This window comes from Pogona vitticeps, chromosome 6, assembly GCF_051106095.1.
Source record: "Pogona vitticeps strain Pit_001003342236 chromosome 6, PviZW2.1, whole genome shotgun sequence".
In the NCBI taxonomy this organism is placed as follows: Eukaryota; Metazoa; Chordata; class Lepidosauria; order Squamata; family Agamidae; genus Pogona; species Pogona vitticeps.
The window spans coordinates 119551965-119576895 of record NC_135788.1 but is presented as its reverse complement, the minus strand read 5'-3'; the positions used below and the strand labels follow the sequence as shown (position 1 = coordinate 119576895).

Below are 24931 nucleotides of genomic sequence, written 5' to 3'. Positions count from 1 at the left end.
TGTGCCTGTGCGGACATTCTCAGAATTTTCTAGAGCTAAAAGTAATTTTATGGTATGATCCCCTGCGAGGTACATGCTCCTCCCACCCACGATTCTCCTCAGTTCCTTTTTTCCACCAAGTTTTTTTCCCTTCATCCCTGCATCCTATTGTTCAAAATCAGCCTATTAAGAACTGAGATCTGGGAAAACGTCTGAGCGGGAAACATTCATTACACACCCAAACAAAATGTTTAAAAAGCTCCAGAACACGAAGCTCCACCAGGGAAGTGGATTTCTTAAACGTTTTTAAAAGATTTCTTCAAGATTTCCTAAAGAGGAGCAGTCCCCAGTATATTGTTTGAAAGCTGTGGATGCCTCAGAGGGAAACAGTAACCAAGGTTCTGTCTCCATGGCAACTGGCATGACAGGAAATTCTGATCTGCCAGTACCCCAGGTCGTTTTTTTTAAAGCAAAGGCAGAATATATTTTAGTACTTAACCCTGGGGAGGAAATTCTTATTAATGAGAAGTCTTGTGTAGGAGTGGTTGATACTTGTTCTAATATAACCCTGTGTCATCCTGATGTGATTCCTAAAGAACAAATTGTCCCAAACCACACTCTTACAATCAAGGGAATAAGTTCTACCCCAGTTATTTTACCTATGGCTAGAGTGAAAGTAAACTATAGGGATTGGGTTGGAATTTGGGACAAGGCAATTTAGGATCAAATTCCAGCACCTTGTTTAATCAGGCTAGATCTCACTGAAGCAGCATCAAAAACCTTGGCATCTTCCATAGCAATTCGTAGACATGCCTGGTTGAGATCCGTTGGTTTAAATGATGATGCCAAGAACAGGATTGAAGAGTTCCCCTGGCCTCTTCAATCAAAAGACTGACAAGACTATGGAGAATCTCCATAAGATCAGAAAAACAGCAAAAGCATACACTAATCAACAGTCCTTTCGTCCCTCGCGACCTCAGTATAGACAACCACAAAATTATCAACAACCATTCCAACAGTACCAATGATACCAGCCCCACCAACCATACAGACAGTTTTGACCTCAACAACCAGACAGATCTTTCTCCATCCCAGGACCATCAACATCAACCACAAAACCAGGAGCAACGACGTCAACCTTTCCGTAAACCACAAAAGAAAGGGAGGACCTACCAACAATGCTAATGTTTCCCTCTTATCTCCAATCAGTTTTTACACTTCATTTCAAACAAGATTGCATCCATACCTCCCTTTTTGGCAATCCATTACAAATGACTTCTGGGTCCTTAGCATCATTTCCACAGGTTACCTCATAGAATTTGATTCCCTTCCAACTCTAGGAGAATTGAAATTTACCCCATATTCCAAAGCTCTGAAAGAAGAGATAAGCACTCTGTTGAGTAAAGAAGCCATAATACAAGTGCCATCTGCAGATTTCTTTGCTGGTTTCTATTCTAGGTACTTTACAGTACCTAAGAAGGATGGAGGCCTTGGTCCAATTCTACCCAGCCACAAGGACCGGTGATCACTACACACAAAAGACCAGCTAACAACATCTATCAATCACAGTGACAGATAATCTCCCCTCCTTATCACAACAATACACCCACAACAAAAACACGCTGATCACCACAATCACCCATCTCCTGAAAAGGACAAAAGCTGATCCCACAGCTATAAATACTCAACTCCCAAACAAACTGCACCAGAGCTCAGAGTGCTACTCTTGTCCTCTGAAGATGGAGCCATAGAGACTGGCGAAACGTTAGGAAGAACAACCTTCAGAACATGGCCAAAGATCCTGAAAAACCCACAACAACAAAAAGAGGTTACTTACTTGTAACCATAGTTCTTTTAGTGGTTCTCTGTGAATTCATATATGTGAATTCAGAGAACCACTAGAACTATGGTTACAGGTAAGTAACCTCTTTTTCACCATTATCTTCTGATATATCTTACCCAGGAAGGTTTCCAGTTTCACTTTCACCTCCTTGAAAGGGTGGAGCTACCCTACTGGAGAAGGGGTGGGGCTGTTTGGCTGACAGAAGTTACATGGGACTCTTTAAAACCCATCCTGTGGAGAGAAGCCTGTCATGTAGCTGGAAGACAAACGGTGCTTCCTTCTCGCTCCCATCAGATACCGACAGGTCCACCTGACTCCAGTGGCCGGACTCCACCATGGTCACGTACAACGTCCGAGTGATGACTGGAAATTTCCTCTTTTCGGGGACCATGGACTCCATTTCCATCAGCTTGGTGGGCACCGAAGGCGAGAGCCCCAAAACCGCCCTAGACAACTGGGGTCTGGATTTCTACCGAGGAGCGGTGAGTGGCGGGCGAGGGAGGGAAGGTGGCCTCCAGCCCGGCCTCGGGGTTGGCTCTCTTGCAAAGGGAGAGCTAGCTGGCTGGTCCTCCGGGAGCAACATTTCAAGAGTCACCGCAAGGCAGAGTGGGAAGCCGCCACCGCTGCTGTCAGACCCTGTCACAGTCAGAATCCCCCCCACTCCAAGCCCAGCATGCCAGGGGATGATAGGATTTGTAGTCCCCAAGGAAAAGGAACAGGACCAAATGTAAATCTTCTCAAAGCTGCATAAAATCCAAGGTTCTCCTTAGGACCGCCAGCAGTCTTAGTGCATGCTCTGTGAAGATCTTTGGGGAAAAGGCGAGCTGCTTTTCTATGTAATTTCTTCCCTTTGAAGGAAAGTAGCTGATCTACACATGCCTGAAATCAAGGTTATTAGCTCTGCTTGTCTTTCCTTTTAAGCTGATAGCAGCATGATGATCACTTTACCACGCCTGTTTCTGTACCCTGCACCATAATGTTCGCTTTCTCATTACATTATAACTAATAAAGCCAAGGCGAATTCTGAGTAGTGTGTATATATAAAAAATGAGGATGCTATTCATATTATTTCAGTGGTTATCTGGCTGCAGAGCCACAGGTGAAGAGTTCGATTCCCCCATGGTGCCTCCTTGAGAGGGGCTGCACGTTACTGCACTATATGATGATGATGATGATGATGATGACGATGATGATGATGATGATGATGGTGACATCAAAACTCATTTGAGACTTCTCATTTTTATACATTTGACATCCCATCCCCTACATTTCCCTTTTGTATATTTTTTTTTGTCTATAATGTCTGAGAGCATTGTGGATATTACATTATAGAAGGGAAAACCAGAAATAAGTGAAATCTCAAGAATACCCTGAAACACTGATTTTATTATCTTAATACAAATATACTCCATGGCATTGGGTTCATTGGGCAGCTGGGGCTAAATACATATAAAACAGCATCAAAGGCCTCCCCCCCCTTTTTTAAAAAAAATTCTCAATACCCTTTGGATATTTATCGATTCCCATCCTGTAAATGGTGGGAAGGATTCCCTTCCCTCCAACTGGGATGTATAAATTTATCATGTCCCAGAAGAGAAGATTAGCATAAGGGTGTCGTCCAGTGAGAACTTCCAAATTTGAAAAACGGGAACACTTGACATTTTTTTCCAGAGGAATTGCAAATATTCTGAGCTAGGAAACAATATTTTCAGACTACAACTCCCAGAATCCCCAAGCTCTGATATCATTCCCCAGCTATGAAGTTTTTTTTTAAAAAAAGTTAGAAAACGGGGATTTGGGGAGCTGTAGTCCAAATAATTAACATTTCCAAGTTCTGAATTGTATACAATGATCGGTGGAGGTCCTTAAAAGACATGTCTTTGAATGAGGAAAGGACTCCTAATGAATGAAAAAACAAATTGAGGATTAAAATGGGGAATAAAAATGGAGAAATCCATGCTGGGAAAGACACCTGTTTTAAGGCCAGAAGCTTTGAGGCAAATGTAATAGCAGGCTTGGTACTTCCTAGGGAATGACCACTGTGGGTTTTACTCTGAACTTTAAAAGATCTTTCTAAAGTGCTGAAGCTATCTGGGAGCATGGGGTTCAGCACCTTGAAGACCTCCTGCAAAGGAGCCATTAGCCTCCATCCAATGTGCAGAGAGTTTTTCCCCCTTCTTCCCTGCATCCTATTGTTCAAAATCAGCCTATCTGAGATCTGGAAAAACGTCTGAGCGGGAAACACTCATTATGCATCCAAACAAAATGTTTTAAAAGCTCCAGAACAGGAAGCTCCAGCAGGGAAGTGGATTTCTTAAACGTTGTAAAAAGATTTCTTCAAGAATTCTTAAAGAGGAGCAGTTCTCTTAAAGAGGGGAGAAGCGGCTTTTTTAGGGCTTAGCCGGGTCACTTATCCTAGTAAAACCTGCACATCCCCAGGAGCACTTGAGGGAAAGAGCATTGGACTTCATTTTTGTCTAGAAAAGCCATGAAGGAAAGGCAAATCCTGGCCTCAAGTCCCCGTAGCAGGTTAAAAATAATAAAAAAAGGAAAAACATGCCTCAAAAGCCTGTGGTTCTGAGGGGAGGAACAATAGCAGAGAGGAGCTGGCTAAACCACCCTCTCTCTGCAGTCTGTAAAGTCTGGCATCCCTTCTCCCATCCCTGCTCTGGTGCCAGGGCGATATATGTTCCAGGGAACTTTTTCTGAGAAAGAGATTGGGTTGGTTTCTTCCATATTCCGCAGATTTCTCCTCCGAGCCCTCGTGCCCACTTCACCATAGCTGAAACCTTTTCCTTTCTCAATGGCCTCAATCTTTTATCGTTCCTCTTCATGGTCTCTGTCAATGCACACATATGGGTCTCGTCTGCACCTGCGCTGACATTCTCGGAATTTTCTAGAGCTAAAAGTAACAATTTTATGGTGGGATCCCCCCCCCATGAGGTACATGCTCCTCCCACCCACAATTCTCCTCAGTTCCTTTTTTCCGCCGCCGTGCGGGAAGGTTCTTAGGAAAAACAGAGCGACTTCCGAGCTATTTCTAGCGTTTACCACTACTTCCTCTTCTGATTACCAGCTTAATTGAATACTTCCTCTCCCAATCAACCAATTTATGATCCCCTGTTAGTGGTTCGTGTTTACTTTCCCTGTTTGAACTTTCCACCCTTCCCCGCCTCCTCAGGACTCTTCAGCTGTTTTTCTCCCTCCTGCTTCCTGCCATTTATGGCCTTTTCGGCTCCATTTAACAAGTACACTGGCTGTGACAGTAAAGTGCTGTACTCAGATGGCCACGAGAAGTTCCTTTACTGTCTGGATGACCAGCACCAGACCCAGTCCTGTACAGCTTGTAAAAATCTTACAAAACCCGCACTTAAACAAAGACTTAGATCTCACCTCAGGGAAGTTGCAATGAATCCAGCAACTTTCGGCTCCCTCGGCTGGTCAGTCACCAGAGTGATCAGTGGAGCAACACACTTCATCCGTGTCAGCTCTTGACCAAATGGCCCCGTCTCCACATCCTAAGGAAGGGTCTGACAAGTCCAAGATGTCCTCTAGACACAAATCGAGGTCTATGCCAAAGACTAACAGAGGTCTAGAAGCGACTAAGAAAAAGAGAGGAACGCTAATTCATAAAAAGTCTAAGAAGGTTAAATCTGTTCATATCGAACCTCCTGAAAAGATATTGCCATCGGCTATCCTAGGGGAATCCTCGAGAGAGGCGGATGGGTTCAAATTTGGAAGGGGAAGATTTGAATGTTCCATCTGGATGGGCTCCGGGACCGACCAGCAGCCCTCCGCCCTCAACCGGCCATTTAGGGACCGCACTTCCGTCCGGTCTGGCCGGGGCCCATTCTGGCTCTACTCCAGGGCGGACATATGAGGCTGAATCTTCGGAGGCAAACACTCTTCCACAATCTCCCAAGAAAAGAAAGGAAAAAGAGAAAGCACATTTCACCACCTGCTTCTATGCCTCAGTATGGGCGATTCTACCAATTCCCCCCTTTCCCTCGGCCTATCAACAATACCAACAATTCGGCATGGAGGGGGCTCTTCATTATGCTGCCCCGTTCCACATGGAAGCCTAGAGGGGTTTTTTCACAACATGACCAAGCCAAACTTCCACGTCATGAATTTCCATCTCCTCCACCACACGAGCATCGATCTCATAAATCAGCTCCTATCTCCGCTTTGACGTCAACCCTATACTAGATGACACCTTGATTTCAACTCCCTCATCTGCTTCTGATCCCGACACTGACACGGACTCCTCTGAAAATCCACCAGCCAATATCCCAATGCTATCCTCTGATGCGACTGACAACCATCCATCTTCCCCTTCAGAGGATTTCACCTCGTATGCCAGCCTAGTATCCCGTATGGGTGCAGCGCTTAAACTTCAAGTAGAAGAACCTCCTTCACCAGAAACTGATCTTATATTCGACTATATTAACAGAGAAAGACCACAGCCACTCAATCTAGCCTTTATACTGTCTATGCTTAAACTGATAAAGGACGCCTGGGACAAACCACCTCTGAATCTTCAAATTTCCAGAAGAATGGAAAATATGTACAGAACGCACGGTCTTGACACTGAATCCATGGCCAAACATCCTTACTCTAACTCGATTATTGTGGAATCCAGTTTTCCTAAGTCAAGAAATAAATCTTCAGTGTCCCCCTCCAACAAGGAGGGCAGGAAAATTGACATAATTGCACGAAGGATTTATTTATTCACTTCAGTCCTTCTTACTTAGAGTGGCCAATTATCACGCTGCAATGGGCACCTATCTACGCCACTTATGGACAAAAATATTACAGTGATTTTTGTAAAGAGGTATTTTTGAAGGCTTTCATGGCCGGGATCTGATGGTTGTTGTGGGTTTTTCAGGCTCTTTGGCCATGTTCTGAAAGTTGTTCTTCCTGACAGTCTCTGTGGCCGGCATCTTCAGGGGACTGGAGTAGAGAGCATGGACAGAGTTCCTACTCCAGTCCTCTGAAGATGCTGGCCACAGAGACTGGTGAAACGTCAGGAAGAACAACCCTCAGAACATGGCCAAAGAGCCTGAAAAACCCACAACAACCATCAATAAAGAGGTAAGTAACCTCTTTTTTCTGTGCTAAGTGATATCTGTGTTGAGATTTTATTTGTTTACTTCTCAATTTGGAAGAAAACCGAGTAGGAAAAATAATAATAATCATAGATTCAGAGAACGCTGTTCCACAGCACAGCTGGAATGAAAAGATCTGAGGTAGCAGAGTGTGTCTTGAAAATATCTTGGAAAAATATCTTGGAAAAATCTTGGAAATATAAAGTTTTGGGATGGGACCTCTTAGATCCTGGGAGATGCCTCCTATCTCCAAAAAAATAATGCTCTCAGACATGGGAGAAAGAGAGCCAAGGTGGCATCTCCACTGTGAAGATGGAGGCTTTGATGGTGCCTGGAAAATCAGAGAGGTAAGCAGACGAGGGAAAGGATGCATTTAAAACGAACTTGTTGAGTTATTCATTACTTCTCAGGCTGTCCGTATCATTATCTCAACTCAAATGGTGCAAGTAGTTAATTGTGTAATCAATGGATTCCAAACCAGACAGATAGAGGGAAATACTCTCTGGTTCCCCCTGCTGACCACGTCTGATATTGCACCTTGGAAATCCTCAGAGAAAGACAAAATTGAAGAATTTTTCCCTTGCCACTGTGTACTCTTCTATCATCTGTGGCTGGACAATGACCCAGATTGAATGACCCAATGTCCCCCATTTTGCCTTTGCAGGTGAGTAATTATAAGGTCTATTCTTACCATGACCTGGGAGAAATTGTGCTCATACGTCTCTACAAAGAGTGCAAGCCGCTCGTGGTCACCACCAGATGGTACTGCAATAAAGTGACCGTGATGTCCCCAGATTGGAAGGCTTTCGACTTTCCCTGCTACCAGTGGATAGAGGGGTGCCGGATTTTGGAGCTCCGGGAAGGGACTGGTGAGTAGACCTGCTCAAAGAGGAAGAGGAAAGAGGCTGTGGCCTGGGTTTTCAGCTTCTAGGTCAATAGACAAAGTTTCCCAGAGTAGCCTATCTGTTTTTCTCATCAACTGGCACTTATGGTCTGAATCATTCACTCCTATTTGTAAGAGAAAGAACAAAAGGTTTCACTACTTACACCTGAACAGATCAAACAGCAAACGGACAAACATGACTACTTTTAGCCACAGACTTCAACAGACTCAAGAGAGGGAAAGAGCTCTGGGCAGAGAGGCGGGGTTCTTTGAATTCAGAAGCAGAGAAAGAATAAGTGATTAGTACCCGAAATATTTATAGTCACCCTAAGCCTAGAAAAGTCCCACCCAGCCAAACCTACTAAGGGCAGCACGAGAGTTTTCAAAAACTCCCACCATTACCCTCTGTCACTGAACCATCTTAGCAGCCCCCATAATTCTGCCTCTCTGCTGAATGTTCTTTTCCCTCTCTTCAGTCCATTGGAAGCAGCGTGTTTGCTGTTGATCTGTTCACAATTGTAAGTAATGGAAGGTTTCTATTCTTTCTCTTGTAGCTATCTCAGAGTGAGTTAACGAGAAATGCAAAACTCTGCAACACCTTTCCCGGTGACCACCTGCCAAAACCTCATAATAGCGGGGCCAGCTGGCAATTAAGGCCTTGGAAAGACATTTCAGATCCCTGCCCATAAACGGCATCTCTTTCCATGTGTTCTTTCTTTCCCACCAGCCAAAACCCCTGCCATGGATACTCTGCCCATACTCCAGAAGGTCCGGAAGAAGGAGGTTCAGATTCGGCAAGCTATTTACGAGTGAGTGCATTTTCCAACAATGGTGAGCGACGTGCCAGCATCTCACCAGGTTGGCTTTGACTTTTTTTTAAAAAAATAGGCATCGGGCTCATCCATTACAGAGTGCTGGACAGAACCTTAGGTGTGCAAGAACTTGTATAATAAAACACAAAGTCCCTGGATCTGTCAAAACAATTCCCCAGAAAAATCTTCTCCAGAAATATTTTGTCTGAGTTTTACAATGTTCCTTCCTTCCTTCCTTCCTTCCTTCCTTCCTTCCTTCCTTCCTTCCTTCCTTCCTTCCTTCCTTCCTTCCTTCCTTCCTTCCTTCCTTCCTTCCTTCCTTCCTTCCTTCCTTCTTGTGCAGGTGGAAGGTGTTTGCTGAAGGTGTCCCTTACTGTGTGGACGTAGACTCCATGTTAGACTTGGAGAACAATGACAAGTTCTCCTTCGTCAAAGCAGCCCTCTTCGTTGAACGCTTTAAAACCAAGTAAGCTGCATGGAAGCCCGGAGGGTTTCGTGGGAAGTATCTGGGAGGTCCAGCAAGCTAAGAGATGGGCAGGGCGGCTGGTTTGGGATGGTGGAGCTAAGGGGAAACCCTCTGGGAAGAACCTATCCTTAGAAGTATTCCTGGAGCACCTCAGTTCCATCTGTTCGACACTAATTCATGTCCAGGCACATCCTACAATTTATCATTTGGCAAGGAACCTAAAATTCTTGGCCAAAGAGGCCTACAGCACTCTTCTGAACTGCAGAACTGAATTCTACATACTGTGAGAAACTACAAATCCCTGGGTTTAATAAGACATGTAATCCAAAATATCTAACTGTGTAGCATAGCGCCATGCTAATAGAATCACAGGGCACGTGCATAGCCAGACTCCCAATGAACATTTGCTCTTTGAATCCTGAGGAAGATAAAAAGCCACTAGAAGCCTCTCGATTCTGGAAGCTGCAGTTAAAAAAAAAAAGCAATTTTTTCCAAGGTCTGGGAGGGCATGCCTCAAAATGCACCCCTTCTCGTCTGGTCCACCATTGACCTCCCCTTTTCTGATCCACTGTTAGGTTTATAGAACACAAGCTGAGAGGCTATTCCAACAGCCAAAAATCCTGGGAAGATCTGGATGACATCAAGGAGGTTTTCTGGTTCAGCAAGACCGATGTGTCAGGTAAGGGGGACCCCAGTGCCAGCTCAAACGTGGCTGGGAGAAGCATCGAGGAGCATCTGGAACTACTGATGCCAACTCACACTGGGGATCTGCCACAGAAATGCGATCCCGCTGTTTCTCCTGCAATGCCCTTCAACAATGTGGTGGTAGGATGATGGATGGCCACATTTCCCAAACTCATCAATTCCCCCTTTTTGGGAGGCAAAAGGGTTCACCATCTTTTAGGGGGGTTCTGTGTTATCTCTTCTTCCTTTTCCACAAAGGGGGATGGGGACACACAATGGGGGGAGTGGCACATGGGTCCTCTTGTCCTGGGTGCCAAGAGGGCGCCTTCCTCCTCTTCCTGCTGGAAACAACAGGTTCCTTCTTTAGTCCCAGAGGGGATTCCACAGAGACAGGGCTGAAATTGTCGGGATTCCCTCTCTCCACCCTCATACAGGGAGGTTGTCAGCCTAGTCTTTCCCTTTGGGGTTCTTTATTCCAGAATACATCACCAACAACTGGAAGGAAGATGTCTTCTTCGGATACCAGTTCCTGAACGGAGTGAACCCCAGGGTGCTGGAGAGGTGTGTGGAGATCCCCTCCAATTTCCCCGTTACTCAGGAGATGGTTGCACCTTTCCTTGGAGGCTCCACCACGCTGCAGAAAGAGCTGGAGGTGAGGAAGAGTGCCACAGATTGAAGAAGGCTCCCCCAGGGTCGGGGGACTCTTGTACCCTCACACAGGGAGGCAGAGCTTGGACGAGGTCTGTGGATGTAAGTAGGAGGGGAAAGGAGGCTTTCCAGAATCTCCCCAGAGCAGGCCAAGTGGCTAGAGGATGCTAGTAAAGGTAAAGGTAAAGGTTCCCCTTGACAATTTGTCCTGTCATGTCCGACTCTAGGGGCGCTGCTCAGCTCCGTTTCCAACCCATAGAGCTAGCATTTGTCCAAAGACAATATTCCGGCAGCGCAACTAGACCAGAACGCCGTTACCTTCCCACCGTGGTGGTACCTATTTATCTACTTGCATTTTGCATGTTGCATGCTTTCGAAACGCTTGGTTGGCAGCAGCTCGGACAAGCGATGGGAGCTCACTCCGTCTTGTGGATTCGATCTTACAACTGCAGGTCTTCTGACCTTGCAGTACAGAGGCTTCTGCAGTTTAACCCAAAAGACCGGCTGCCGTAAGATCAAATCCAAGCGACGGAGGGAGCCCCCGTCGCTCGTCCCAGCTCCTGCCAACCTAGCCGTTAGAAAGCATGTAAAAATAGGAGTCGATAAATAGGTACCACCTCAGTGGGAAGGTCACGGCGTTCCGTGTCTAGTCGCACTGGCCACGTGACCACAGAAACTGCCTACGGACAAACACTGGCTCTATGGCTTGGAGACGGGGATGAGCACCGCGCCCTAGAGTCGGACACGACTGGACCAAATGTCAAGGGGAAGCTTTCCCTTTCCCTATGGTGACTCAACCTCTCTCTCACACACACATACCATCTTTCTCCTTTTCTTGGAATGCACACCTTACAGGAGGGCAAGATTTTCATTGCTGACTATCGCATCCTGGAGGATGTCCCAGCGGGGCTGAATAACGGACGCCAGCAGCACGTGGCTGCCCCGCTGTGCCTGCTCCACCTCTCGGCCCAAGACCAGCTCCTGCCCCTGGCCATCCAGGTAACCGATTCCGGTCAGAGGAAGATAGGACCCCTGGGAAGATCGCTTCGCCGTCGGGTGGCACCAGTCCCTTGGTGGTGAGGTGGGAGGGGGAGGAGCTGAAGGCAAGCCTGTGCAGTGATTCTCACTCTTGGGTCCCCAGATGTTCTTGGACTACAACTCCAGGAATTCCTAGCCAGCACAGCCAGTGGTGAAGGCTTCTGGGAGTTGCAGTCCCAGTCTGGGGACCAAACCAAGTTCAAGTGGTTACAATCCCTGTCATCTGTCTACTATTTTCTGTCTAACTATGTGATCGGACAGCCAGATTATCCCAGTCTAGTTGGGTCTTTTTCTCAGGTCCATGCGCTTCCCCATTGTGGTTCCACCTGCCACACAAATGGAACCTCAAAGAATTGAGCAACTTTTCAAAGCAAAAAAAGGGAGGCTGCTTTTCATTAGCCCTGTTTTATCCAGCATTTATGAAAGTGACCTCTGAGCTTTACCTTTTAAAGCTTTATCTTAGAGGTTACCCCTGTAGGTTTCAGCCTCCTGTGATTGATGTTATTCAGCTTCTTCTTCCTCCTTCTCCCATAGCTGACCCAGCGCCCCGGTCCTGAGTCTCCCATCTTCCTGCCCAGCGACTCTGAATGGGACTGGATCTTGGCCAAGACATGGGTCCGTAACGCCGACTTCCACGTCCACCAGGCTCTCACCCACCTGCTCCGGACGCACCTGCTGGGAGAGGTGTTCACCATGGCCACGATCCGCCAGCTCCCCCTTTGCCACCCAATCTATAAGGTAAAAGGCTCTGGTCCACCCTTAAACCGGGACTGGTCTAAGGAAGTGAGCTCAGAAAAATCGCCGAGAGGGGCCTCCTGTTCCATAATCCACTCCCTTTCCTTTCCCTCCCGCAGCTCCTGGTTCCCTACACGCGCTACACTCTTCACATCAACACGTTGGCACGTGGAAGTCTAGTTCCGAAAGGTGGGATCTTTGATAAGGTACATCAATCGGGAATCTCACGACTGTGGTGGCATTTCCGGGTAAACACGTTAAGAATTCCCCAAAGCACAAGATTAAAATGCAAGAAAAGTGAAGTAATGAACCTGTAACGGCTACGTTTTAGTGAACAAGGGTGGAATAAAATTATATTTCTTCATTTGCCTGTGGAAACAACGGCACTTTATAAAGCTAAGCATTTTCTAGTTATTTTTCAAGTTACTTTCGACATTTCCTAGTTGGGTTTTCTCATTAACTTTCATAGCTAATATGAAAGGTGTTTTTAGAGACCGTTGAACAGGATTCTCTCCCCCCCACACCCAGTTTTCTCACAATCTTTTACGGATTGTGAAGGTTTTATTTTCTTTAAGGGCATGAAAGAATTGACCCCACTGCACCCCAAGCAATCCTGTTTAAGCAGGATCAAGATTTCTTTCCCTTTAAAAGGAAAGCTCCCTATTTCTCAAGATTATTAAGCGGTTTAGGCAAGGCAAGGAAGAAAGAGCACCTTAACAATATCGAGAAAGAGAAATCTTCCTTCCCACTCCTGTTTGGAGGGGAAGGGAAGTTTTGCCTTTTTAAAAAATTGACACAGTGCATCAGTGATGTTTAAATAAGATGATGAGGCTTAAAAAAGAGCCCTCTGAAAGCATTGGTGTTATGTTAGTGACAATGAAAAAGAAAGGCAAAATTTCCTCTCCCTTTACCTCCAAAGGCAAGAGGCGAGGAAGATTTCCATTTCTGAAGACCATCCAGTGGCTCCCACAAAGGGGCAGCCAGTCAGCACCTCTGGTTTGATCCCAGCCATTAAACATGCTGGAACCGAACCAAAATGGAGCAGTCCCTACTCAAACCTACAAAAGAGTAGCCCCTCACAGGAAACTAAAAAAGGTGTAGTTGCAAATACTCTGATAGACTGGTTGGCGCTGGCAATTACATTGTACTGTTGTGGGGGGAAACGCCAAAGAGTGCACTCGCCTTTCCCAAAGCAGACTAAACTGTGGGACAACCCCCTGGGTCATCACACCCTAAGTTTTCAGGCTTGGGTTCTTCTTAAGTTCTTCCACAAGGTTGAACCTCGTTTCTCGCTCCATCCAGGCCACTGGTATCGCCTATGAGGGCTTAGTCAAGCTGTTGCAGAAGGGCACGAAAGCCATGACGTATTCCTCCCTCTGCCTGCCGGAAGACCTTGAGGCCCGGGGGGTGTCCTCCTTGCCCAATTTTCACTACAAGGATGATGGTCTGAAGATCTGGGCAGCCACAGAGAGGTCAGGCGGGAGTAGGGAGAGAGCAGGGGGCGGGCAACGGGGTGGCATGGCTGTGGAATGAAGGGCGGGTCGGCGTTGGGTCTGTTTTGGCTTCATGGGACCTTGTGTGGGTGATTTTGTGGGCCTGTGTCTACTGGAACCTGAAGAGGTTTTTTGGACCACCACTTCCAGAATATCCTAGCTATCTACTTAGGGGATTCTGGGGGTTGTAGTAAACAGATAGAGAGAGAGAGAGAGAGAGAGAGCGATGTTCTGTAATCAAAGACAACCTCTGGATGAATTTCAAGGGGTGTTCAAAGGACGAGATTCAGAAGCCGCTCACTGCCGAATGGATTCCTTTTTTAGTCCTTTTTGAAAGCCGACCTTCATTTTATCAACATCATGAACTTTCTTGAGAGCAAGGCCTGCCATTCTGTGGCTGCTAATGACCCCAGTTCGGTCATCCAGTTCCCTGCAGTAACCCCTTCATTTGTTCTACTTCAGAAAAGGAACCCCTTTTTTTCTCAGCTTGTGCAACGAGGCCACATTCTTTGGCAAGCGCGAAGCTGGTTTCCTTTTGATGCCAATCTCCACGTTGTGTAACAGCAAGTCAGAGATCACACAGCGCCTTATGCTGGCAAAGAATTGCATGCTGCAATTTCAGACTATATACTGGCCTCACTGCCATTTTTGTGTATGGATCCATTTGCTTAAAAAAAGAGAGGGGGGATTCAGTGCTGTTGGGTGGGAAACAAGGCACATAAAATTGGCCAATATACAGATTGTGTTGGGTTTTGTGTTATTTTCTGCCTGCTTCCTGCTGTCCCATACTTCCAACATTCTGCAGATTAGTTTTTTAAAGGCAAAAAATTATGAGCATTTACTTTTCCTGCAACGTTCTCAAATAAATACATCTTTGCATGCATTTCCCAAAGAATTTTTTAATGAAGTCTTTGACTTGAGAACTCTGTCCCAAATTTTAGTGAGCGGTGGCGCTGTGGGTTAAATTGCAGAAGCCTCTGTGCTCCAAGGTCGGAAGACCAACCGTCGTAAGATTGAATCCATGCAATGGAGGGAGTTCCCATCACTTGTTCCAGTGCCTGCCAACCTAGCCGTTCCAAAGCATGTAAAAACGCGAGTCAAAAAATAGGTACCACCTTGGTGGGAAGGTCACAGCGTTCCGTGTCTAGTCGCGCTGGCCACGTGACCACAGAAACTGTCTATGGACAAACACTGGCTCTGCGGCTTGGAGACGCGGATGAGCACCGCCCCCTCAAGTCAGATATGACTGGACTCAATGTCAAGAGGAACCTTTCCCTTTCCCTAAGGATCTTCTGGTTAAAATTCAGAAAATTAAATCTGTGCTAGGTAGGGCATTAGGTAGCAATGAAGAGAAGATATTAGCAAAACAGCAATGAAATCATAAATACCATTCGATCAACAATTCAAGTTGAATGAAATGTCTTTATCTTACAATGAATGAATGAATGAGGGAGATTGTAGTCCCAAATATGGTCACTTTTCCAAACTCTGGTTCCGAGTCGCATACCAGGAAGAGCAAATTATGTTTGTTGGCTTTAAAGGATGGACTGGACAAAATGATCCAGCATCCCCAGCTGGGGGGGGGGAACGATCCTTAGGGACTCCACCCTTCACTTAACCATCCTCTTCCCTTTTCTTGTTAGTTTTGTCTCTGGCATCGTTGACTTGTATTATCGAGATGATCACTCTGTAAGCGAAGATCCGGAGCTCCAGGCCTGGATCGAGGAGATCTTCAACAGAGCCTTCCTGGGAGAGAAATCTTCAGGTAGGTTTGAGCCCCCGAGGTGGTCAAGGTTTCCGACAAGATGGATGGGCGACTGGCTTCTGGAGGGCCTCCGTCTTCAGCCCTAGTCATAGGTGACACATTATGGGAACATCTGGAGGGCTACAAGTTCTTGTCTCTTGTCCATCAGCAGTGTGGGGGTTAAGTATCTGCCTGTGATTATCGAAGCAACCTTGTTATGCTCTTCAGTGCACATTAATGTTGCCCAGTTACCTCCAATCCAGGTGGGAACAGGATATCTTAACTGTGACGTGCTTTACCATTTAAAGTCGAAGAGCAGAGAAAGCATCCGTTTTGCTGATATCCTGGAGGAGCTGGATCAAACGAGGTCGCTTGACCTCCGAAATGCCATTTCGATGTGAGGATCACCTCAAATGGCATATTGCACCTCCACCGAACCCCCAATGACCCCATTCAGCCCATATCAACTCCAAAACAAGCGGCGTAAAGGAACCCGTTTCCCCACCGATAGGGCATAGGCGCCAGTTTGCAGGCATGCGATAAACAGAGCATTTGCACCTTCCTTACAGCCTATCAAGGACTCACCTCTGTCTATAGTATTGACTGAATTTAGTTCTTGTCTTGCCCTTCCAGGTATCCCTTCCTCCTTTGGCACTGTGAACGAGCTGAAGAAGTTCTTGACTATGGTGATTTTTACCTGTTCCGCCCAGCACGCCGCTGTCAACAGCGGACAGGTAGGGGTACAGACACCCTCATCCCAAAGATCTTGTTGTTGTTGTTTAGTCATTTAGTCGTGTCTGACTCTTCATGACCGCATATGGACCAGAGCACGCCAGGCCCTCCTGTCTTCCCCTGCCTCCCAGAGTTCAGTCAAATTCATGTTGGTCCCTTCGATGACACTGTCCAACCATCTCATCCTCTATCGTCCCCTTCTCCTCTTGCCCTCACACTTTCCCAACATCAGGGTCTTTTCCAGGGAGTCTTCTCTTCTCATGAGATGGCCAAAGTATTGGCGCCTCAGCTTCAGGATCTGTCCTTCCAGTGAGCACTCAGGGTTGATTTCCTTCAGAACGGATGGGTTCGTTCTCCTGGCAGTCCAGGGGACTCTCAAGAGCCTCCTCCAGCACCACAATTCAAAGGCATCAATTCTTCGGCGGTCTGCTTTCTTTATGGTCCAGCTCTCACTTCCATACATCACGACAGGAAAAACCATAGCTTTGACTATGCAGACTTTCGTTGGCAAGCTAATGTCTCTGCTTTTTTTTTTTAATATATATATTTATTTAGGAACAGGGATAAAGGGTACAAAAAGAAAGAGGGGATAGAGAAGGAAAAATGGTTTTGGGGGATAGGAGAGCATAAAGTATAACATCATCCAATCAATTCATATTACTAATACATATCAACTTTTTGCTTTTTCACAGTTTGATTACCCTCCTGCTTTTATCTTATCATTTAATTTTAATTTTATTCTGTGTTATTCCAACATTGTCTGGTAACTGCTGCCATTTATACAATACATCCCATCGTTCAGTTTCTTTTTGAATTGAACAGTCTTTCAGCCCATCTGACAGAATATCCATTTTTTTCACTTCCCATATTTTCACCATAAGATTGTCTGGTTTCAGTATCTCTGCCTCCTTAAGATTTTTGTCATAATGCTTTTTAATTTTGGAAGCTTCATGGGTCACTGGATAACTCTCTACTGCATTCATATTACCTGGTGTCATGTCTAATACAGACGATTCTAAAGTTTGTACAACTTCATTTAAGTTTTGTTTGGCATCTACTGTCCCCTCTTTCGTCCCTTTCATCAAATCTTCTATTTTGCTAAGACCTGCATTCACTCGCTGAAACCCTGTTAATATTAGTCTTTGTATATTAATCTGCCATTCCTTTTCTATTTCTTGCACCATTATTCCAGAACTTTGGGATTGAACAGACCAAGTCTCCATTTGTTCTTTTGAATTTTTGGGGTCCATCTCAGGCTTTGGGGTTTATATAAATACCACAATAATCACCCCCTAGAAATCCTTCCACAGTTTCCACAATTTTATCAACAATTCAAACCCCTCATCATAAATCTCCCCTTAAATCTCCCTCCAATCTTTATCCAAATATTGTAATATAAAAATCAACTTTTAGCCCAGCAAATACAATATCAAATAGAACCGTGACGCAGTTATTTCTTCTTCTCCTGGGTTCAGCAAGCTTCTGTTATTAGACACACGTGGTCTGCAGTCCGACAAACAAAACAACAATCATGAAGTCTCAAACTGTCCAGTAGATTGTCCTTGAAGCTCCTCTTGTGATCTTCATTAACCCCTTAATGCTCCTTAGTCCAGTCGGCCACGTCAGCTCCTTCTCCCGAAAACCACCAGATTCTATTATTTATAGTTCACAAAGTCCAGAGAAGGCAAAGAGTAATGTATCCCAGCCACACTGCATCCACCGAAGTCTCTTAAATCCAGTCAGACGGTGTTTCCAGAAACATAAGATTTATTTTTCCATCTCAGACTCTCGGCTTTAGAATCAGCCTGGTGTTTTAAGAGTTCACTTGGAGAAGCTTAGTTTCGCTTTTGAGTCAGACTGATAAGATAAACCCGCCGCTGCATTTATTCTTTCAGCCAAATATTTTCATTCTTATTTCAGCTTAATGAGGCTGTTTCATAAATCAGAGGCTTCGGCTTACTTACTTGTTATATATTATTAGTTTATATTGATTGCTCTCCATTCCCCCGGTAAAGGGTTCCTCGCGGCTCAGTGCCAAAAATGGCGCCCGCTCCAGTCCGTGCACGGTGATTTCTTCAGAAGAAAAAAGTCCGGGTCTGCCTCCCTTTCTTCTCCTTCTGCTGCTCACCATCTGCTTCAGAGAGACTTCTTCTAGACTCTCCTTTGATCCCCATTTCAAAAGGGGGATCCCGGACCGGAGGGTTCCAGTTTTTTCCAGAGAGCTCTTCTCTGGAGTTGCTGGCAGCACCGCAACAAAGCCCCGCCTCCCATGTCTCTGCTTTTTAAGATGCTGTCTAGGTTTGTCATCGCTTTCCTCCCAAGAAGCAGGTATCTTTTAATTTCGTGGCTGCTGTCTCCATCTGCAGTGATCATGGAGCCCAAGAAAGTACAATCTGTCACTGCCTCCATATCTTTCCCTTCTATTTGCCAGGAGGTGATTGGACCAGTGGCCATGATCTTAGTTTTTTTGATGTTGAGTTTCAGACCGTTTTTTGCACTCTCCTCTTTCACCCTCATTACAAGGTTCTTTAATTCCTCCTCACTTTCTGCCATCAGAGTGGTATCATCTGCATATCGGAGGTTGTTGATATTTCTTCCGGCAATCTTAATTCCAGCTTGGGATTCCTCCAGTCCAGCCTTCCACATGATGTATTCTGCATATAAGTTAAATAAGCAAGGAGACAGCGTACAGCCTTGTCGTACTCCTTTCCCAATTTTGAACCAATCAGTTGTTCCACATCCAGTTCTAACTGTTGCTTCCTGTCGCACGTAAAGGTTGCTCAGGAGGTAGATAAGGTGGTCAGGCACTCCCATTTCTTTAAGGACTTGCCATAGTTTGCTGTGGTCCACACAGTCAAAGAGTGGGTGTTGTTTATAATGGCTTTAAGGGGCCTGGGTTTTTCGCAAGGGCTTCTGGGAGGCGAGTCTTCATGGGGATGCCAAGAAGCTTCTGGAAAAGATCTCTCGGCCTCAGAGCCGGCCAAAAAAAAGGGTTCCTGGGATGTATTTTTTCCTTAAAAGTAACTTTTTCAAGCTCTGCTCGACCTGGCTTTGCAATACAAGGATTCCCTGAGAAGACAACATGGCGATTTTTGTCCTGCCAATAACGGTGTTGTCTGTGGATGGCAGTCCTCCACTGCTACAGGCAGGGTGGCTGTGTCTCCTACTTTACAGAGGCCAGTCCTCAAATGAAGGGTGTCCTCCCATTGAAGGACTGTGTAACTGTTCATTCTGATAATGAACACTCTGGTGCAGAAAAGATGTGGGGTGTGTGTATAAGAGAGAGAGAGAGAAAGAGAGAGAGAGAGAGAGAGTTACGTTCATTTTTATGGTTCCAGTCTCTGGAATAACAGATGTTATTCATCCTGATGTACTGTCAAGTCTGGTTTGACTCATGCCAATCCTTTTCAGGGTTTCCCAAGTACAGAGTGGTTTCTCATTACCCTCGTCCAGGGGTGCCTTGGGACTGTGTGCAGCTTCCCCAAGGCTGCACAGGCTGGCTTTTCTCCAAGGAAGGCCAATGGGGGGAAACGGAACTCCCAACATTGGGCTCTGCAGTTCAAACAAGCAAACATTCTTGTCCGAACCAGTCAGGGTTTCTCTTGACATGTGGCCTTTTTTGTGACAGTTTGATTTTGGCGCCTGGATGCCCAACTCTCCATCTTCCATGAGAAAACCCCCTCCTACCACCAAGGGCCAGGCGAACGAATACAACTACAGGGAGACTATCCCAGAAATCAACACCACATGCATCATCCTGAGCACCCTCTGGCTGCTCAGTGCCTTTCCGGGAGACATGGTGAGTGCTTGGATTGTCGACAGAAGCAGGGGATTCCTCTGACGTCAGGTTTCTCAGACACGAAAGACTGCCTCAGTCATGTCTCTCCAACGCTAATGTGCTTTTGGCTCCGATGATGGGATGGGTGGTCTCTAACTGTTTCTGCCAACTCACCAATATGTCTTTCTCACCATACAGCGGATCAGGACCCCTGGGCTATGGAATGAGGAGCAGCCATTGTTGCTTGGTGTGGTCTGGGACAGCCCAGTAGAAATATTCAGAGATCAGAATAGGAAAATCCTTAAAGGTTGATTGTGTGTTTTTCTTAACTGGGAATGCAGAGATGAGCTTGCTGTGTTTTGTCCCTTGTCTCCAGGACAGAAGCAGGGGATTCTACTGACATCAGGTTTCTCAGACATTAAAGACTGCCTCAGTCATGTCTCTCCAACACTAATGTGCTTTAGGCTCTGATGAGGAGATGGGTGGTCTCTAACTGTTTCTGCCAACTGCTGCCATGTTGTTTTAGTCTACTCAATGCACTGCAGTCTATATTTCCTCTTGTTCTTTCTTTCATTTGAACAGATCCCCCTGGGGCGTTACCCTGACGAGCATTTCACAGAGGAAGCCCCCAAGAAATTGATTGTGGCCTTCCAGAAACGCCTGATAGAGATTTCCAAAGAAATTGACAAGAGGAACGAAGCGCTGGTTCAGAAGAATAACCCCGTCCCTCTCCGCTACGAATATCTGTACCCCCCTATGGTGGAGAACAGTATCTCCATATAAACTACAGCAGAAATACAGAGTGTGGAAATAATGTATTCACCTTAAAATAATTACTTTTGTGTCCGCCGAAGGGAAAAACAAACTGATGCGTCTGATTATACAAAAATAAACATTGAAAAATAATGTCACAAATGTACCATATTTTTCTGTGTATAAGACTATACTTTTGTCTAAAATCTTTAGACTAAAATTGAGGGTTGTCTTAGGAGAGAACAAAAACAAGTCAAGCAGAAAGCAGGGATCAAAGGGATCCTGCAGCGCTTTGATCCCTTTCCCCCTACACTTGCTAATCTCCATTTAGATTTCTTAATTTTGGATTAGAAAAGTGCGTCTTATACATGGGGGCGTCTTATACACAGAAAAATACAATATTTAGAAGACTTGATGCTTCGGTTTGCTTGTCACCCTATTTCATTCAAAAGTAGCAGTGTGAATTTTAACCCAGTCATGTTAACCTGTTAATGGGAGGGGAAACACTTATGTTTCAGGTGATATGTGAGTGGAGTGACCATGCTTGCTAAGAATTCTGGGAAATGTAGTAAATCATAGAATCATAGGAAAGATATCTCAGATAAAACAATTATCTGAGCGATCATGCAACAGAATATGTTTATGCACGAAAGGCCAGGTATTTCTTGCTTTGTCTTTATTACATCATGTGTGCATGTTCTATTTTTCTTTTGATCTGCAATAAAAAAATAAAAGATGTAAAAAAAGAAAGAAAGAGGCCACAGATTCAGTGTCAAATCAAGTGCCGGGGTGTCGGTTTTACAAAGGTCTCCTTCAAAAAAGCCAGTGTCGTGTAATGATGATTACAAGGTCAGATTAGACAAGGGGCAGAGCTCAGGAAACACGTACTGCTTGGCCGGCCACCTCCAGCATCCCCTCCAGATAGTGGCTAGGCTGGCTCATGGGTTCTGGAACTTCTGCTCTAAAGCAAGTTTTCCAAGTTATGGAAAAGGAAGAAGTCATGGGTTCAAATCCCCACTCAGGTGGTGCCTGTCTACGGGCGCTGAGGTCTCTGCGTGAGCTTTTCACAAAAAGCTGAGGGGTGGCTGGAGACCTTGGGAAGCAGAGACTGCACACAAACAGCCCAACAGTGGGCGATGGAGGGCGAGGGCTAAGCTCATGTCTCGTTTTTCAGTCTAAGGAGTTTAGTTTGGCTGGGGATTTAGATGGTGTTGATGTGGTTTTATGGCTTGAACCCTCACTTGAGATCTGCCGACAGAGGGCCAGTTAGACCTATTTTAATAAATAAACAAAATAATAAATCAGCATGTGATAAGAACATCACAAGAGCCCTAGTGGAATAAGTGAAGGTCCCCACCTAGTCCAGCTCCCTGTCTCTCACCATGGCCCCACTGGTTGCCTCTGGGAGCACACGAAACCACGAGATCCCTGTCTCCTGATCCCCCTCCCTTGCAGCTGGCATTTTGAGGTCCCTTCCTTCGAAGCCTGGAGATGATACCTCCCCATCGTGGCCCGTCATCTGCGACAGACTTTTCCTCCAGGAATCTGTCCCATCCCCCTTTTAAAGGCATCTAGGCGAGGCGCCGTCACCACATCTTGTGGCAAGGAGTTCCACAGACTAACAACAAGCTGGGTAAAGGCAGGAAGGGGGAGGGACAGAGGTGCTCTGTGTGGGGAAAAATGCATCAGGTTCAAGCGACTTAAGTCCGACTTGACCGTGAGTCCTGTCACTCAAATCCTCATCCCTGCAACAGGTTACTCCTTTTCACCAGCGAGAACTTCAGGGCCCTCAAATGGGAAACGGGAGACGTAAAGGGTCTCCTCCAATTCGCAGCGAAATCACCTCAACCTGTAGGGTTTCGACGAGGCTCAAGAGAAATCCTTGCATCAAGATTTGCAATCTTTAGCAGTGTCTTCAGAGGAGAAGCGTTTGGCAATGGCTTGCCTCAGAGTACATGTTGCAATTTCTGCACTCGAGGAGGGTGGGTGCCAGCCGGGGTGATGCAAAAAAAAAAGTAATTAAGCAAGATTTCGCTGCAGGAATTGGAGGGAATTAGCTGGTGCTGAGAATCAAAGCGGTCTGTTTTTGAAGCCTCTCCTGCAATGAGCCACCATGTTGCTTAATTAACTGGGACATTATGAAGGGATAATCCTGCCCTTAAAAAATCCCTTGACGGAGGGGGCCTCCAGTTAAAAGGAAGACCCACTAGCTTCGTAGAAGTGCAGATCTGTGGGCAGACAGACAGAATGGATAAACTCTCCTGATAAACTGTGGAAACCACTGCTTATGAATGCCACACACGGTGATCATAATAATGCAGATTGATCCGGACAGGAGTGCTCATTTTTGCAAGACACAAAACGCCTGTAAAACAGCAGGAAGCTCGGGGGGGGGGGCTGTTTTGCTACAATTTTTTTTTGGTATATCCACATCCTTTTGCTTTTCCAAATGGAGGCTTCGCCCTGCTTTACAAACTGTGTTTTGCCCTGGTTTTATTGGTATTCTTCATGCCCGTCCCACAACATTCATTCCTTCTTGCTCACGCAGTCCAGTAGCTTTTTTCTCTCCCACCTTCTTTTCTTTTTCTTTTTTTCTTCCAACTCAGGAATGAACTCTATTTTTAGTCTCTCCTTCCTTCCAGGTGGGCAGATTTATTGCCAGGGCACTTTCCCTGGAAGTTCACGTTCCGGCGAGATGCTTCCCAGCTGGAAGCTTTTGCAAAGAACGGGAAGCTCTCCAGCAGAAGGGCTTGAATGCTTCCTTTTTTCTTTAAAAGATTTATCAAAAGAGAAATATCTTTCTGCAGTCTTGGTTGAAAAGATAAACAGCTTTGCCACGGATAGCTGTGACTCACTCAAAGATGAGTGGGAGCAATGAATGAAAAGAATTCAAAACATCCAGACAAGGTGGGCCCTTCTTTGCCTATTGCATCCTGTAATAGGCGATCATGCCATGCTGATAAGTAAATCATCTTAATTAAGCGAGGTGATTCATCGGGCAGACGTGACTCCCTCCCGGAGTACAGTCACATGCCGCTGGGTACTGCCAGGTTAGGCTATTAAACGTCCATTCCGCATCTCTTCTAGGTTTCCCTCCACCTACTTACTGCGAGGGATTCAGGCATCTCATCCGTTCCTAACATAAAAAGTCGAGACAGGCGGGCAAAACCTAGGCGGTGTTTTTCCAGCCCCAAATCCTTATAGCAGTGGTCCCCAACCTTGGGCCCCCAGATGTTCCTGGACTACAACTCCCAGGAGCCTTCACCACTACCTCTTCTGGCCAGGATTTCTGGGAGTTGAAGTCCAAGAACATCTGGAGGCCCAAGGTTGGGGACCACAGCCTTATAGAACACAAAGGGGCAACTTTCAGAGGACGAGAGGGTCTCATATGTAGCCCCCACCCCACCCCAGAGAGCCACATTGCTCCGAGGACTACCCGGGTCCTTTTTAAAAACTTAAAACCTGTGCCCTGTCTTCTTTTTTTGGGGGGGAGGGAATAATTCACCAAGTTTGGGGCCTATATCTATGATCTGTTTGAGACCCAGATTTCTTGTTCAAAACAGGACCCATCTGCCCCTCTCCCTACCATTGCATGATTTGCTGGTTTATTATTTTATTTATTAAAGTCTTGCACAAGCCTGAAAGAAATGGGGTGGCATTTGCGGAGGGGGGGGCACCTGGTGAAATCATCTACCTGTCACTGGAAGGTGAGAGGGAACGTCAAAAAAAAAAAAGTTTTTTTTTAATAAAATGGGGGGAGGATGCTAGAATTCTGGAAGGCCACCTGTGGGGGGGGGGCTGTCATTTGGCTGATCTGAGGAAAGGAATGCATGATGATGTTCTGTCAGTTGGGTTGGATAAATTCATATTGTGTATCACAGAATCATAGAATCATGGAGTGGGAAGGGGCCCCAAAGGCCATGGAGTCCAACCCCTTGTGGAATCCAAATCAAAGCATATCTGACAGAGGGTGGTCACATTTTCTCCTGAATGCCTCCAGCAGGAGAACCACCTCCCGAGATCATGGCGTCCATCATCATACTGCTCTAACAGTTAAGAAGTTTTTTCTTGATATTCAGCTTAAATCTGTCTTCTTGTCGCTTGAGCCCACGATGATGTGTCCTGCGCTCTGGGATGGTGGAGAACAGATCCTGCCCCTCCTCGGTAGGACTATCTTTCAATGGGTGTCGGGGAATTAAGTTTCTGAACTGGATTGCAGTCACACATTGCTCAAC

General features: G+C 45.9%; 1 protein-coding gene across 1 annotated transcript; it reads left to right on the top strand.

The window, feature by feature from the left end:
- The first annotated feature begins 2058 nt into the window (after positions 1-2058).
- On the top strand, positions 2059-21450 carry LOC110071137 (hydroperoxide isomerase ALOXE3-like). The gene is made up of 14 exons (XM_072977140.2): positions 2059-2304; positions 7595-7799; positions 8541-8622; positions 8969-9091; positions 9667-9770; positions 10255-10427; positions 11279-11422; positions 11996-12199; positions 12316-12402; positions 13499-13668; positions 15333-15454; positions 16067-16167; positions 19794-19964; positions 20526-21450. Exons 1-14 carry the CDS (start codon positions 2158-2160, stop codon positions 20724-20726), a joined length of 2034 nt encoding a protein of 677 aa, XP_072833241.2. The 5' UTR covers positions 2059-2157; the 3' UTR covers positions 20727-21450.
- The last annotated feature ends 3481 nt before the right edge of the window (positions 21451-24931 follow it).